This window comes from Schistocerca nitens, chromosome 9 (assembly GCF_023898315.1).
Source record: "Schistocerca nitens isolate TAMUIC-IGC-003100 chromosome 9, iqSchNite1.1, whole genome shotgun sequence".
Classification (NCBI taxonomy): domain Eukaryota; kingdom Metazoa; phylum Arthropoda; class Insecta; order Orthoptera; family Acrididae; genus Schistocerca; species Schistocerca nitens.
The window spans coordinates 274091808-274110455 of NC_064622.1; the positions used below are offsets into that span (position 1 = coordinate 274091808).

Sequence of the window (18648 nt, forward strand, 5' to 3'; positions counted from 1 at the left end):
ATGCTCTCTGCAACATTTTACCAGCCAGCTTCTCCCTTTATTTTTTTCTTCGGATCCGTGTTCCCCTTCGATGTTTCCTTCTCCTCCTGCTATCGAATTCCAGCATTCCTTTACACTTAAATTTTCACCTCCCTGAACTGACTGAATATTTTATATCGTCACACACTTCGATCTCTTCTTCATCTCCGACGCTAGTAGGCGTGTATTCCTTTACCATTGCACGAAGACAAAATCTAACGTCTGATATTGGCTTCACACTTAGCTTTCGTTACCAACAAAGCTTCTGTTTCTTGATGCATGACTTGAGGATAAACGCTTTTAATATATAGCTAAGTTTTAATTGAAATTCCTGATGAAACATAGTAATACTACGAGAAACCACACATTAGCTTATGTTTCACATTTGATATACACATGCTAGATTTCAGGTTTCAGCACCATTTTATAATACCACACTATTTAAAAAATGTTTCTGAAGCATTTTTGTGTGTTACCAAAGAAAGAATCTATAACCACGCAGGTAAAATAAACCAGAACTCTGCTTTTCCCGTAAACAGAAAACAGGATCACTACTCATTACTTGGAATTGAGTAACGCTTAAAACACGGACAAGATGTGATAAATCTCATTGACGGTTCTGAATTACAAAATTGATGGACTACCCACTCCATCCACCAGCTTTGATACCCTTTGTCTTCCAGGAGTGAAATCCACGATGTGTAAGACCTTTGAACAAACTTCAATTAACCAGAGAGAGAGTATGTCGAAAAATAAATACGTTTTTGGGCTGAAAAATAAGGTCTTTCAATGAAATCTTCTGCAAACTCATGTATCATACATGAGACATGAAACTGAAATGCACCGGGATTCGAATCCAGAAATAATGAAAAGGACTGTGTGGCCATGTCATACGTTGAACTGGTCCGTGAGGCGCGCTTAGATGGCTTAATTAGAAGAGCATTCCGTACAAGTGACAAGCGTCCAAGATCAAAGCACACTGCAGTTTTGACATTCCTGTAGTTAGTCTAATAAAATAGTTCTGATTTTGTATTCCATCTAATCTTTACCATACACTGATCAATATCCTGATAGTAGAGAATATGAGAGCAATGAGATGTTATCTCCTCCGTTGCGGCACTGATTTCTTTTTTAATTAATTGTATCCAAGCTGGCTACGTTTATGAACTGTGGCTTTGTGGAGTAATTATTTGCATTTTTCTGCTGTCAGTCACGTTATTTTACGTTTAACACATTGCAACGCGTTTCGTGCATGTTCCACCCATGATCAGGCGTTTGGCATACAAATGTTACTTAAAGAAAAAACGTCTAAATCTAAATTAGCCTTGAACTACACTACTGGGAACTACACTACTGGCCATTAAAATTGGTACACCACGAAGATGACGTGCTACAGACGCGAAATTTAACCGACAGGAAGAAGATGCTGAGATATGCAAACGATTAGTTTTTCAGAGAATTCACACACGGTTGGCGCCGGTGGCTACACCTACAACGTGACATGAGGAAAGTTTCCAACCGATTTCTCACACACAAACAGCAGTTGACCGGCGTTGCCTGGTGCCTGGCGAAACGTTGTTGTGATGCCTCGTGTAAGGAGGAGAAACGCGTAACATCACTTTTCCGACTTTGATAAAGGTCGGATTGTAGCCTATCGCGATTGCGGTTTATCGTATCGCGACATTGCTGCTCGCGTTGGCCGAGATCCAATGACTGTTAGCAGAATATGGAATCGGTGGGTTCAGGAGGGTAATACGGAACGCCGTGCTGGATCCCAACGGCCTCGTATCACTAGCAGTCGAGATCACAGGCATCTTATTCGCATGGCTGTAACGGATCGTGCAGCCACGTCTCGATCCCTGAGTCAACAGATGGGGACGTTTGCAAGACGACAACCATCTGCACGAACAGTTCGACGACGTTTACAGCAGCATGGACTATCAGCTCGGAGACCATGGCTGTGGTTACCCTTGACGCTGCATCACAGACAAGAGCGCCTGCGATGGTGTACTCAACGACGAATCTGGCTGGACGAATGGCAAAACGTCATTATTTCGGATGAATCCTGGTTCTGTTTACAGCATCATGATAGTCGCATCGGTGTTTGGCGAAATCGCGGTGAATGCACATTGGAAGCGCGTATTCGTCATCGCCATACTGGCGCAATACCCGGCGTGATGGTATGGGGTGCCATTGGTTACCCCGTCTCGGTCACCTCTTGTTCCCATTGACGGCACTTTGAACAGTGGACGTTACATTTCAGATGTGTTACGACCCGTGGCTCTACCCTTCATTCGATCCCTGCGAAACCCTACATTTCAGCAGGATAATGCACGACCGCATGTTGCAGGTCCTGTACGGGCCTTTCTGGATATAGAAAGTGTTCGATTGCTGCCCTGGCCAGCACATTCTCCAGATCTCTCACCAAATGAAAACGTCTGGTCAATGGTTGCCGAGCAACTGGCTCGTCACAATACGCCAGTCACTACTCTTGATGAACTGTGGTATCGTGTTGAAGCTGCATGGACAGTTGTACCTGTACATGCCATCCAAGCTCTGTTTGACCCATTGCGTGAAAATGTAATCACATGTCAGTTCTAGTATAATATACAGGGTGTTTCAAAAATAACCAGTATATTTGAAACGGCAATACAAACTAAACGGGCAGCGATAGAAATACACCGTTTGTTGCAATATGCTTGGGACAACAGTACATTTTCAGGCAGACAAACTTTCGAAATTACAGTAGTTACAATTGTCAACAACAGATGGTTCAAAAATGGCTCTGAGCACTATGGGACTCAACATCTTAGGTCATAAGTCCCCTAGAACTTAGAACTACTTAAACCTAACTAACCTAAGGACATCACACACACCCATGCCCGAGGCAGGATTCGAACCTGCGACCGTAGCAGTCCCGCGGTTCCGGACTGCAGCGCCAGAACCGCTAGACCACCGCGGCCGGCTCAACAACAGATGGCGCTGCGGTCTGGGAAACTCTATAGTACGATATTTTCCACATATCCACCATGCGTAGCAATAATATGGCGTAGTCTCTGAATGAAATTACCCGAAACCTTTGACAACGTGTCTGGCTGAATGGCTTCACATGCAGATGAGATGTACTGCTTCAGCTGTTCAATTGTTTCTGGATTCTGGCGGTAACCTGGTCTTTCAAGTGTACCCACAGAAAGAAGTCACAGGGGTTCATGTCTGGCGAATAGGGAGGCCAATCCACGCCGCCTCCTGCATGTTTCAGATAGCCCAAAGCAATCACACGATCATCGAAATATTCATTCAGGAAATTAAAGACGTCGGCCGTGCGATGTGGCCGGGCACCATCTTGCATAAACCACGAGGTGTTCGCAGTGTCGTCTAAGGCAGTTTGTACCGCCACAAATTCACGAAGAATGTCCAGATAGCGTGATGCAGTAATCGTTCCGGATCTGAAAAATGGGCCAATGATTCCTTTGGAAGAAATGGCGGCCCAGACCAGTACTTTTTGAGGATGCAGGGACGATGGGACTGCAACATGGGGCTTTTCGGTTCCCCATATGCGCCAGTTCTGTTTACTGACGAAGCCGTCCAGGTAAAAATAAGCTTCGTCAGTAAACCAAATGCTGCCCACATGCATATCGCCGTCATCAATCCTGTGCACTATATCGTTAGCGAATGTCTCTCGTGCAGCAATGGTAGCGGCGCTGAGGGGTTGCCGCGTTTGAATTTTGTATGGATAGAGGTGTAAACTCTGGCGCATGAGACGATACGTGGACGTTGGCGTCATTTGGACCGCAGCTGCAACACGGCGAACGGAAACCCGAGGCCGCTGTTGGATCACCTGCTGCACTAGCTGCGCGTTGCCCTCTGTGGTTGCCGTACGCGGTCGCCCTACCTTTCCAGCACGTTCATCCGTCACGTTCCCAGTCCGTTGAAATTTTGCAAACAGATCCTTTATTGTATCGCTTTTCGGTCCTTTGGTTACATTAAACCTCCATTGAAAACTTCGTCTTGTTGCAACAACACTGTGTTCTAGGCGGTGGAATTCCAACACCAGAAAATCCTCTGTTCTAAGGAAAAAACCATGTTGTCCACAGCACACTTGCACGTTGTGAACAGCACACGCTTACAGCAGAAAGACGACGTACAGAATGGCGCACCCACAGACTGCGTTGTCGTCTATATCTTTCACATCACTTGCAGCGCCATCTGTTGTTGAAAATTGTAACTACTGTAATTTCGAAAGTTTGTCTGCCTGAAAATGTACTGTTGTCCCAAGCATATTGCAACAAACGGTGTATTTCTATCGCTGCTCGTTTAGTTTTTATTGCCGTTTCAAATATACCGGTCATTTTTGAAACACCCTGTGTTTGTCGAATGAATACCTGTTTATCATCTGCATTTCTTCTTGGTGTAGAAATTTTAATGGCCAGTAGTGTATATATAATGTGTGTGTGTCCGTGTTGTCACCTTACGTTATATTGTTCTGCAGGTTTCTTCAGTTTGAATCAACGTGATGCTCCTGGCAACATGGGGCTCTACGACCAGGTGATGGCGCTCCAGTGGGTGAAAGACTACATCAAATATTTTCACGGTGATCGGTTTCGCGTCACTATTATGGGCGAGGGAGCAGGCGGTGCCTGTGTTCACTTGCATCTCTTCTCTCCAATGTCTAGAGGTGAGTTATCGTCGTTCTTCTCTTCGTGGGACCAAAGTTTGCTTTTATTTCTGTTAGGAAAAAGTATTGCTGGCTGTACTGTAAAGAGTTACTTAACTCGTAACTGGGGTTTCGAACTTTATGGGAAATACTGCACAAAAGTGTGCGTCCTGCATGTAGCGTACCTGGTCGAATCTGGTTAGTATTTCCACGTCGTTCTTGCGATTCACTATCTTCTTCTATGAATCTTCCCTATTTGTACTGTTAATACAACATAAGCATCCCAGATTTTCGAACAATGTTCAGGAACTTAATAGACATGTTTTTTTAAGAAGCATCCTTCATGGTTGAATTTTAATTCCTGGAGACTCTTCAGATATATTTGAAACCGATATCCACCATGAGGGGTCAGAAAAGGAGATTCCATATAACTAGAACTAATCTCAGCAGTTTTTAGACCACTGAACAAGGCAAGCAAAGAAGGAATACCGATTAATGAACCATATTTGACCCTCCCCCCCCCCCCTTTCGTTTTGCTGATGACATTGTACTGTTTGCCTGTGGTGCGTCTACAACAAATGGAAGAACTTAACAGAGCAATTTTGAAATTATGTCTACAAGTCGTTTTAATACGACTAAAATATAATAAATCACCATATCAATTGTTACTGTATTAAGGCAATTGATTATAGCAAAGGACGAGTGAAATATGCAAAACCATATAGGATGGAAAACCATATAGAGTTTTCAAAATGAAGATTCCTACGGCCTCAAATGGAAAGTTTACCATTAGTGTGGATCCCCAGTTTTAAGATATACCAGTAAGATATGGACTTTTAATGCGAAAACAGTTCAGAAAGTAAACATTCCTAACAAGCAATAGAGAGATGCATGTTGGAAATTACCAAGAGAGAAAGGAATGGGCCATGGAGCCAGCTGAACACGATACACGGACCAAGTAAATTTTTTGTTGGGCTGTAAGAGATAAGAAAAGACCTTGGCGACGAATCTCTTGGAAGGTGTGTGGGTGACTAGAAACCATGTTTGAGTAGCATGGCTTTTTATGAAGGTAAAGGCAAGGGAAGCCTGTATCCAGAAATGAATTTCAAAAGACTGATAATGGTGACGATGACTTGGCGATTCGACGGTTTCTACTGACTTACTGCCGATAGTGTTGTCGATCTTATGGAGTCGTTCCGTTGATTTACTGGTTTTACTTTCTGTTTATATAATTATTATTTCGATTTTTTCCTTTAAAAATTATACTATGATTAAGGACCAACGTGCAGCCAAAACGATAGTTGTGTTTTTTGCACAGAATGGAAACGACTCGGCTGTATACCCAGAAGAACACCATTAAAATGATACTTATTTATATTGAAGGACAGCTACCAGTCTTTAAGCCAAGGGCTTATCACCGGCAAAATTTTTCTGCATTTCGTCACCATTATATAACAGTGTGACCAATCTCTACACAGCTGCACTGTCTGTGAACGATAAAGTGATACAAACATTATCTCTGAGGTCATTTATATTCATCGTAAACGTGAATTGTCTTCTTTGGCGCAACTTGAGAGCTAATTTCGTCCCTTACGGTGACTTCCCTTAACAACAACGCCCCGAGTGCTGCTTGCTAAGAATCTCTCGTATGACCGTTCTGATATCCGGTAAACGCGTATTTGTTCAGTAGATATCGAAGCAGAAAGGAACTTGAGATGAACTGCAATGTATAGAATACAGTTTGTTTAAAAAAAATGAAGGAATTTAACATATGTGTTTCCAGAGTTCCTTTGGTTCTGTTCACTTACGCAGAATATGGTCCTAAAGAAAGCAATTGTCGATAATACAGATCGCGCATTTGAATAACGACTGCTGCTCAGGCAATGATATTCCTACTAACTGGTCCTCGTAAATATTTAGTTTATGTTATACACACATCAAAAAAAGTTCTGCATCACCCCGGTTCCCAGAACTCCTGAAGATAGGCGTTGACTGTGGACATTGTATCACAGACACAGTCCCTTTGACTGTTCAGAGATGTCACTAAACTCGCCCAAAGATGTAAACAACCATGCATGAGCAGCGGTGAGGGTCCGACAGCCTATAAGGAAGAAGGTACAAGGCTCGTGTTGTCTGTAGTTCAGCCATGCCTAGACGGTCAATACCGCAATTCAATCACGTCCGCGTTGTTACTTTGTGCCAGGAAGGGTTCTCAACAAGGGAAGTGTCCAGGCATCTCGGAGTGAACCAAAGCGATGTTGTTCGGACATGGAGGAGATACAGAGAGACAGGAACTGTCGATGACATGCCTCGCTCAGGCCGCCCAAGCGCTACTATTGCAGAGGATGACCGCTACTTACGGATTATGGCTCGGAGGAATCCTGACAGCAACGCCACCATGTTGAATATTGCTTTTCGTGCAGCCACTGGTCGTCGTGTTACGACTCAATCTGTGTACAATAGGCTGCATGATGCGCAACTTCACTCCTGACGTCTACGGCGAGGTCCATCTTTGCAACCAGGGCATCATGCAGTGCGGTACACAAGGGCTCAACAACATGCCAAATGGACCGCTCAGAATTGGCATCACGTTCTCTTCACCGATGAGTGTCGCATATGCCTTCAACGAGACAATCGTCGGAGACGTGTTTGGAGGCAACCCGGTCAGACTGAACGCCTTAGACACATAGTGCAGCGAGTGCAGCACTGTGGAGGTTCCGTGCTGTTTTGGGAGGCGTTATGCTGGGCCTAATTTCGCCGCTGGTGGTCATGGAAGGCGCCGTAACGGCTGTGAATGCCATCCTCCCACTGATAGTGCAACCATAGCGGCAGCATATTGGCGAGGCATTCGTCTTCGTGGGCGACAATTCGCGCCCCCATCGTGCAGATCTTGTGAATGACGTCCTTCAGGATAACGACATCGCTCGACAAGAGCGGCCAACATGTACTCCAGACATGAACCCTATCGAACATGCCTGGGACAGGGCTGTTTATGAACAACGTGACCCACCAAACACTCTGAGGGATCTACGCCGAATCGCCGTTGAGGAGTGGGACAATTTGGACCAACAGTGCCTTGATGAACTTTTGGATAGTATGCCATGACGAATGCATGAGGACGTGCTAGTGGGTATTAGAGGTACCGGTGTGTACAGCAATCTGAACCACCACCTCTGTAGGTCTCGTTGTATGGTGGTATAACATGCAATGTGTGGTTTTCATGATCAATAAAAAGGCCGGAAATGATGTTTATGTTGATCTCTGTTCCAATTTTCTGTACAGGTTCTGGAACTCTCCGAACCGAGGTGATGGAAAACTTTTTTTGATATGTGTATATTAGCATCACATCACACAGAAGGTATCATTACTAGTTTCAACATACTGTGAAGTTACCCGGAAATGATTAAATACATTACATAGTAAGTCATCAACTGAACAAATGTCTGGTTTTTAATTAAGCATCACTATAATGTGGTGGACAACAACATTACTAAAAACTCTTAGCATATAATTCAACTTAACGTAATGAGAATATAACACATACAAAAATACAATTAGATATGAGATTATCAGTGTATATATTGTGCAAAGTACATGGGTACATCAAATAGGTTCCTGATAATGCATAAAATTACAACAAAGAATACAATTGCTATTGGTGAGTTCTATTTTCAACATAAGGGAAACAGAGAAAATCCTCATTGTAATGCAAGATGGCTGCATTGAATTATACATTTCTGCTTATGCCTTTGTTTAGATCTGGTTCCATAATTAATGTGTAATTTCGTATATTCGTAATTAGATCCTACTGCATTTTGACCGATCATTTAGCACTGTTGCATCAAAATACTATTATTGTCAGTGTCTAAGTTGTTAATGCTTATGAACGCCTTTATCTTTGTCTTTCATTCCCACTATTTATGGTCCCATGATATTTCATATCCTATATCAATATCTAAAAAACATATATATTCGAAAGACTCGCAGATATGTCAATTTGCCAATCATTTCTTTAAAATTATGATCACGACTATGTATAAATTCAGTAGGCATCTTAATAAAATTGTCGCAACTAATGTTGCCTTGGTCATACACTCTCCCATTTATATATTTTGTACTTTGTATAGAGTCAAGTATAATTAATTTTCCCACCATATAAAATGACTATTAGATTTCTAACTTGATTGTTGCACAATGACAGTCTGACTTCATCACCACTATACCAATATTGAATAAACGAATAATACAAAACCTCACAACAAATTTCGAAGTGATTCGAGCAAGCCTAAAAGTATTAATTCTAAGAGCGTTTATCTTACACCACATTAAACAGTACAAGTCGAATAACAACCAGAGCCGATAAAGCTGTAGATAGATTAACCATAGAATTGAGAATGGAAATGATACTCATGTAAGAAATGTACTATCTTTTGATCATTTCAGAACAGACATTCAATCAGAAATACGAAACAATAATTTTGTTATACACACCGTAAGGTGGCTTGCGGAGTATGGATGTAGATTACTATTGTATTAAGTACTTCCAACGACAAGCCACTCCTTGCGGAATGTGATGATGTTTTGCTGTTTCTCTAGATATTTTTAAAAACTGTTAATTCTAAGAGCTGTTAGGAATGGGACTATGAATACAGGATAATAAATACATATAATTACACTTTTCAACATCTATATTCTGTTAATTATAGAAATACAAAATGAAGTGCTCAAATCTATGTTTCTAATTTCCCATGTGTAAAGTTGTTTGGCACTGCCGCTATTCCATCTCCTTTTAACTTACAGGGATTTGAAAGGTCACTCACTCCAATCCTCAGGATTATCTCCTGACGATTGTGGAAGTATTTGCAACATGATATGCGTTAAAACTATTTTGAACAACTTTGGAAGCAATACTTGAAATTGGCATTTGTATGTTTTCTGCAGCAGAAATAATTAGTACAAATACATGAACATTTATTGTCACACTACAATGTGCATCCAGCTCAGACTGAACACAGATAAATCTGTCTATAAAAGAATCGTCACATCCAGATGTAAACAATGCAAACACCCATCCCAAGACAAAATCCGTTACCACATCACTGCTGATGCTGTAGTGGTCCCGATCCACACAGTGGCAGCTCTCTACCAACTGCAGCTAACACAAGCTCTGGCCTGTATAGCTGATGCCCTCTGACAAAGAAACAGGTGAAGACTGATTCCTGGTTGCCAACAATAACTGCTGGTTGTCAAGGATCCTGAATTCTTGGTTCTACCATTGATTTACTTTGCTGACTTCTGACAAACTCAGCTGCCGTCTCGCTGAGCCGCTAATTATAAAATGGCTTGGATTAGTACACTGAAATCTTGCTACTGACTAATGCTAAGGATAACAATAGGCACTCCCCTTGTTGGCTCCACAAGCAGGGTGTTGTCACTGTGACGCACGATTGCTGCAAATGACAAGGCATGAAAAAAATATTCCTCTGATGACAACCACTGAAGTTCTTGCCTCTTTTGGTCTCGCCTAAAAGTAGGTATGTTGACATGCCACTATAACAAAGGTGTGGACTACCTGGCAGGGGTAGTGACATGGGATATACCAATACAATAGTCTGATGTTGTAAAGCATGGAATGTTTCATTGTAGATGACAGTAGGCACTGTGTGCATCAAGTCCGTGTGACAGCAACAGTTACACTTTTTACCACGACAGATATTAAATATGTATACAAAAAAGAAATAATGATGAAAATGAGAAGTAGTACAATTCCAGTAACTGCAAATACATTTCATACTATATATATGTTATTTATATTTCAGTAAAGAGTATACAGGGTGGTCCATTGATAGTGACTGGGCCAAATATCTCACGAAATAAGCATCAAACGAAAAAACTACAAAGAACGAAACTTGTCTAGCTTGAAGGGGGAAACCAGATGGCGCTATGGTTGGCCCGCCATAGGACAAACGGATATCAACTGCGTTTTTTTAAAATATGAACCCCCATTTTTTTATTACATATTCGTGTAGTACATAAAGAAATATGAATGTTTTAGTTGGACCACTTTTTTCGCTTTGTGATAGATGCTGCTGTAATAGTCACAAACATATAAGTGCGTGGTATCAACTAACATTCCACCAGTGCGGACGGTATTTTCTTCGTGATACATTACCCGTGTTAAATGGACCGTTTACCAGTTGCGAAAAGGTCAATATTGTGTTGATGTATGGCTATTGTGATCAAACGGGCGTGTGCTATGTATGCTGCTCGGTATCCTGGACGACATCATGCAAGTGTCCGGACCGTTCGCCGGATAGTTACGTTATTTAAGGAAACAGGAAACATGTGAAACGTAAACCACGACCTGCAACAAATGATGATGCCCAAGTAGGTGTTTTAGCTGCTGTCGCGGCTAATCCGCACATCAGTAGCAGACATTTTCGCGAGAATCGGGAATGTCAAAAACGTCGGTGTTGAGAATGCTGCATCAACATTGATTGCACCCGTACCATATTTCTATGCACCAGGAATTGCATGGCGATGACTCTGAACGTCGCGTACAGTTCTGCCACTGGGTAGAAGAGAAATTACGGGACGATGACAGATTTTTTGCACGCCTTCTATTTGGCGACGAAGTGCCATTCACCAACAGCGGTAAGGTAAACGGGCATAATATGCACCATTGCGCAACGGAAAATCCACGATGGCTGCGACAAGTGGAACATCAGCGACCTACGCGGGTTAATGTATGGTGCGGCATTATGGGAGGAAGGATAATTGACCCCCATTTTATCGATGGCAATCTAAATGGTGCAATGTATGCTGATTTCCTATGAAATGTTCTACCGATGTTACTACAAGATGTTTCACTGCATGACAAAATGGCGATGTGCTTCCAACATGATGGATGTCCGGCACATAGCTTGCGTGCGCTTGAAGCGGTATATTTCATGACAGGTGGATTGATCGTCGAAGCACCATACCATGGCCCGCACGTTCACCGGATCTGACATACCCGGATTTCCTTCTGTGGGGAAAGTTGAAGTATATTTGCTATCGTGATCCACCGACAACGCCTGACAACATGCGTCAGCGCATTGTCAATGCATGTGCGAACATTACGGAAGGCGAACTACTCGCTGTCGAGAGGAATGTCGTTACACGTATTGCCAAATGCATTGAGGATGACGGACAATTTTGAGCACTTGTTGCATTAATGTGGTATTTACAGGTAATCACCCTGTACCTGTATCACACGCAGGTACATGTATCACATTGGAACAACCGAAATAAAATGTTCAAACGTACCTACGTTCTGTATTTTAATTTAAAAAGCCTATCTGTTACCAACTGTTCGTCCAAAATTGTGAGCCATATGTTTGTGACTATTACAGCGCCATCTATCACAAAGCGAAAAAAGTGGTCCAACTAAAACATTCATATTTCTTTACGTACTACACGAATATGTAATAAAGAATGGGGTTCCTATTTAAAAAACCGCAGTTGATATCCGTTTGACCTATGGCAGCGCCATCTAGGGGGCCAACCATTCCGCCATCTGGTTTCCCCCTTCAAGCTATACAAGTTTCGATCTTTGTATTTTTTAGTTTGACGATTATTTCGTGAGATAGTTGGCCCTGTCACGACCAATGGACCACCCTGTATATACATATGTACAGTATAGCAAAAGTATTTTCATAAATCCCCGCTAGAAAGATCATTGTTTCTCACATCGTATAGGATCTGAGGGTTATCGTATGTACTTTGAAGCAACTGATCTGCTTGTGGAGGTTGTCCTCTGTAGTCTTCAGTAAAATAAACTGCAAAATCTGAGTGATCCATAAGCAGAACTTACAATGAGTACATTGCCAGATGGAGCAGATTAATAACAGTTGCATGGTACTTTCTTTCACCTTTTGGTAATACAATTTCAATAATTAGGGCTGTAAAATTTTTTTACAAAACTGGAACAAGTTATTCTACATATCTGAGTCATATATGCCATTCAAATGGATAAACTGAAATACCTTGCCATCATAGTATTTTGGATTGTTTAGCACTAATGAAAATTCATCCACATTTGGTGATGTGTTAGAAACTGAAGAGCCTAAGAAACTGGTACACCTGCTTAATATCGTGTAGGGCCCCCACAAGCACGCAGAAGTGCCTCAACACAACGTGGCATGACTCTACTAATGTCTGAAGTAGTGCTGGAGGGAACTGATACCATGAATCCTGCAGGGCTGTCCATAAATCCGTAAGAGTACGAGGGGTTGGACACCTCTTCTGAAAAACACGTTGCAAAGCATCCCAGATATGCTCAATGCTGTTCATGTCTGGGGAGTTTGGTGGCCATCGGAAGTATTTAAACTCAGAAGAGTGTTCCTGGAGTCACTCTGTAGCAATTATGGTTGTGGGAGGTGTCGCATTGTCCCGCTGGAATTGCCCAAGTCCGTCGGAATGCAAAATGGACAACAACGGATGCAGGTGATCAGACAGGACGCTTACGTACATGTCAGATGTCAGAGTCGTCTCTAGACGTATCAGGGGTCCCATATCACTCCAGCCACACATGCCCCACATCATTACAGAGCCTCCAACAGCTTGAACAGTCCACTGCTGACATGCAGTTTCCATGGATTCATGGGGTTTTCTCCATGCGCGTACACGGCCATCACCTCGATACAATTTCAAACGAGACTCGTCCGACCAGGCAACATGTTTCCAGTCATCAACAGTCCATTGTCGGAGTTGATGGGCCCAGGCGAGGCGTAAAGCTTTGTGTCCTGCAGTCATCAAGGGACACGAGTGGGCCTTCGGCTCCAAAAGCCCATATCACTGATGTTTCGTTAAATGATTCACATGCGGCCCCTTGTTGATGGCCTAGCATTGAAATCTGCAGCAATTTGTGGAAGGGTTGCACTGTCACGTTGAACGATTCTCTTCACTCATCATTCGTCCCGGTCTAGCAGGATCTCTTTCTGGTCGCAGCGATGTCGGAGATTAGATGTTTCCTGGATTCCTGATATTCACGGTACGCTCATGAAATGATCGTACGGGAAAATCGCCACTTCATCGCTACCTCGGAGATGCTGTGTCCCATCGTTCGTGCGCTGACTATAACACCAAATTCAGACTCACTTAAATCTTGATAACCTGCCATTGTAGCAGCAGTAACCGATCTAACAACTGCGCCTGAGATTTGATATCTTATATAGGCCTACTGCAGCGCCGTATTCTGCCTGTTTATGTATCTCTGTATTTGAATACGCATGCATTTACCAGTTTCTTTGGCGCTTCAGTATAAGAAATATACTTGTACATATTCAACACTTAGGGACTAGTCTGCTAAATTTCACCTGTGGCCATACTTCCCCTGAAATAGACCGCCACAAAGGAAATCCAAAATTGGAACCTACAAATAAACGACACAGAAAGTATACATAAGCATATCGAACAATCGGTGATAAAAGGAAATTGAAATAGTTGGTCCCTTAGGCATATCATAAGATAGGGTATTGAACATTTAATATCAAGAAGTAACTATGAGGGAGCTTTTTACAAAGTGAGTACCACACTTGTTGAATGCTGAGCGAAATAAAGGTTTCGACAGTGTTCTAAAAAGGATCCAAATAATTATGTGTGCAAATCTGATGCTGGGAATGGGGGATGAGTCCACAATTTTATACCATGAGTGGAAAAGAAAGCAGTTAGAGCAAGGTGGTGACCCCGCAACAAAAAAAAAGTGAAGTCTATACCATCTGCCCAAAAGTTTCTTATCGATAATTTCAAGAAGATAAAACAATAATTGGTGAATACCATGCAATTCTTGTTAAATTCTTATTCAATTCTTCACCAAAATAAAAAAATAAGACACATAATTTGATAACTTTTCATCAAAACAATGCTCTCATTCTTAAAGAGGGTATGACAATAAAAAACTATTTTTGCAGTGGGAAAGGTGTGGGATATGAAGTACAGGTCGTAACTTATTCACAAGTGTGGCAACCACTGACTTTCACATATTCCTGCATCTAAAGAAATAAGTAGCTGAGAACGTCATGAGTTCAGTGAACGAATTATGGCAGCTGTAGGTGAGTATTTTGCAAACTACACAGAGTCATATGTTAGAGTGATAATCATCTAACTGGATAAACGTAAAATAAAATACATAGAACTAACGTAGGAGTATGTTGCAAGATAATGGTATTTTTGATGTGAAAATGCACTTTTCCACTGCCAGGCCAAGACATTTTCCAATTTCCCTTGTATAATGTGTTACAAATACACTTTTCTGCATGTCTAAGTATGACAAATTAGTTGATTCATTACGTACCTGCATTCACTGCGAAATCATTTGCAACTGCTCAAAATGTTAAGGCCATCCTCTGCGGCATTAAGTGGTCGCTTTTTAGTGTATGTGACCTATAGTTAGCCATATGTATTTTCCATTTGATAGCACAGGCATACATATAGAGAAGAGAGAGAGAGAGACTGTAAGCTTGTGCGCACTCTTTAGTAAATTATTTTTGCAATGCTTACAGGTTTGTTCTCACGGGCCATTTCGCAGTCTGGTGTAGCGTTCAACTCATGGGCGCTCATGAAGGACATGGTTAACACGTCTAAGACACATGCGGCACTCCTTGGTTGTAACAAAGAAAAAGATGCTACGACTATGAAATGTCTGAGGGAGGTCGAGGCAGAACAAATTGTGAACTCTACCAGAGGACTGCATGTAAGTTATTACAACAGCATAAAAAGTAAATTGAAACCATCTCCAGCTGTAACCAACATATTGCAGTAGTACACTTATATCAATAAGGAAATGGATTGCCGAGATTCACGAAATGACACGAGACTTGGCGGTAATGTATTCGCTAAAACATGTCTGTGCATTCAGTAACACTATCCCATATTAGACAAGCATAATCTAAAACGTCAGCAATGATTTGTGATGGCAGTGTTTTTTTCCTCGAACCTCCTATAAATTTTCACTTCGATTTCAAGCCAAGCCACCGAAATGGGACGGTAGTTACATGACTTCCTGTTGAAATTACTTGTCAGTAAGTGTGCCACATGCGATTTAAGATTATCACGTACAAGATGGACCATAGGTCTTTAAGCATCATGTTGAATTTATGGACTACGTTAATGACTTTATTCTTCGGAAATACATGCGGTGATATATACAGCGTGAGTCATGTAAGACATAACAAACCTTTTATTCAGAGAATGGTTTCAGATATCGAAACGAGATTGTCGGCTAACTATAGTACATTAAGGGTCATGTACTTTGGTTTGTGATACAAGAATCTGAACTCTTGTATCTATCGAGATATTGAAGGAAGTTCTTTTTAAATTGAACCCTATAGTTTCTTAACATTCAGTACATCTTGGAAAGGAAATTATAGCGATATAGCACTTGTCGACGTTGATGTTGAAATCTTTCGCGAAAGAATCAGAGATATGCACTGAAATTGGAAAGCAAAGCGACCAGAGTCTGCTACTGTAGTGTAAAACCTGGCAACAAAGCTTTCATCTCATGCTGCATTGTTACATGCAAGCCTATGCTACAACGATAGGATTTCTTTTCACATACGACATCGATACAGGAGCCAGCATGATTTTTGTGAGTGGAACTACGCACCTTCTGGTGCATCAGATGGAGCTTAGGAAAACTATTTCAAATGTGTGTACGTTTCCAAGTTTTTTATGGAAGCAACTACAGCTATGTAATCCAGTTGTCCATTGAAACCCTCCCCTTGTTGCTTATTTGCGAAAGCTGAAGCAGAAACCCCAGTCATTCATACTTGATTAAAGTAAACAGCCCTATAAAAAAAGAAACTATTTCATTAACTTCCTTAGATTGAAAATATAAAACGATTTTTGATCTGTCTGTCTGGAGACACTTGAATGCCCCTTAAAGGTAAAACATCTGCATTCGGACAAATGTGTCCATAGCCATTACTCGAAGTTGTAATTGCACGGAATGCACTTTAAATAAACTAAACATTTTATTCAGAATGACTGACTACATGTTGCCCACAAAACAAAGAATTTCTTAACAAATATTGTTTTTACATTTTGCTTAATCATGCGCTCAAATTGTTCACCATCGACTGCAAGGCACGTTTGCATAGATGAACAGGTGAAAGTACACTGGGTGATATGCCGCTGCATGTTGTGACTGTTCGACAGGGCATATCGTCTGTTATAGTTGGGGCCTTTTGATAGACTGCATCTTTCAGTGCTCCCCAACAAAAGAAATGGAGTCAAATTAGAGGACCTTGCTGGCCATTGTACTGCAGCATTATATCCTATCCAACGGATAGGAAACTTTTCATTCAACATTTGCATTACTACTCGTGAAGAGCGAATTGAGTATCTGTCGTGTTGGAAACAATGTACACTGTCGCTTATATGGTGGTATCTCTTCTAGGAGAACGGATAGGAAGTGCATTCCGTTTAACAAATAGGGGATGAAGTAAGGTTCCACAACGTCATTTCGTATGATGACCATATGTTTATGCCTCACAGTCGTTGGTGTTGTATCTCAGACAGCCAGTGTAAATTTTTCGCTGCCCAAAAGTGCATGTCACATAAATTACGGTATTGTTGTTAATGAATGTTGTCTCGTCTATAAAGAGTACATGTTGGAATAACGTAGGGTCATCTCCCAGGAGGCACTGCACAGCAAACTGGCAAGATTCTTCTCGTTCTCGTCCTCGTCCTCGTCCTCCTCCATTTTGAAGAGTTTTTAATGTGTAATTACGGTGGTTCGCTCATCCATGTTTTTGTAAGTGGTCAGCCAGTCAATTTCCTGTGTAGTTATTTTAACTCTTTTCTTTTTTACTTGTGTTTTCATTTCAGTTTCGCACATTTCCAGAATTTTACCTTATCTTGAGGGATCTGAAATGCTGTGCTTGTCAGGTTAACTGTTAGGTTGGGAGAGAGTGAGTGAAGTTCTGTGGGCGTACCGCTCATTGCTCACGAAATTTTTAGCCATTTTAATCGCGTTCATTATGGCTGCTATTTACCTCGTCGTTGAGCGCCTGTAGACTGCAAACACACACAATCCTCCTTTTTCTTCATAATCATCTTTACTTGCCATTTTAGGATATTTACTTCCTATTATGGTTCCCATCTCCTTCAGTCTTCCAGGGTATCATTTTCCTTTAGATCCGTATTTATTTTTATTTGTAACTGTTCAGCATAAGTGGTGCAGATGTATAGTCCACTTCTCTTTTTTTCATCCAACTTCTAGTTATGGTACATATGTTAAACTCACTTTTAATATCACTGTATCTCATTATTTTTTACAAACAATGACTTTTTTCCTGAAATATTGTCTCTATACGCTGAATATTTTGATTCTTGTTTACAGCATGAGTCATTGTCATGTATTAATGTGTTAGAGCAATTAAACCTCACAAGATAAAAATTCTGATTCCCAAGACAAAAGATTTGACTCAGGCAAAAAAAATCCAACTTTGGTCAGAAAGAAATTAGAAAATTACTTATACAAACAACTTTTTTGCAAAATTTGTAATCAAAAATAATTTTTTTCTTGTAAGTGCTGAAGTTGGCTAGTGTCAAAATTGGCTGATGCTAAAACTGGTTCATGGAAAACTAATAAAAGCAAAGAAATTTTTAAAAAAGAGAAAAATACTTTGATGAAGTGTAATCAAAACATTTAAATTTTCCTATATAAATAGGTCTCAACGTTATTGTTTGTAGACTTGAATCTTTCAATACACAAATTATTTAATAAAATTTCTACCATTTGACTGTGAACAACAAGGGAAAAATTATAATTATAGTGAACACATACATTCAAGTTTTGGAAACTTCTACGTTAAGTGATTGGGAATTTGTAAATTTTCATTAGATTGTCGAAATTTAAATGATAAAAATGTAAACATAAACACTACATTCTCTACAACTGGTACATAAGGTCCATGTGAACACTAATACAT

General features: G+C 41.1%; 1 protein-coding gene across 1 annotated transcript in view; it reads left to right on the plus strand.

Moving 5' to 3' along the window:
* Positions 1-18648, plus strand: part of LOC126204179 (venom carboxylesterase-6-like) — a 145149-nt gene that overhangs the window by 16602 nt on the left and 109899 nt on the right. The window contains exons 2-3 of the mRNA XM_049938584.1: positions 4508-4693; positions 15217-15407. Of these exons, the coding sequence (XP_049794541.1) occupies positions 4508-4693; positions 15217-15407 (377 nt within the window). The remainder of the gene's footprint in view (positions 1-4507; positions 4694-15216; positions 15408-18648) is intronic.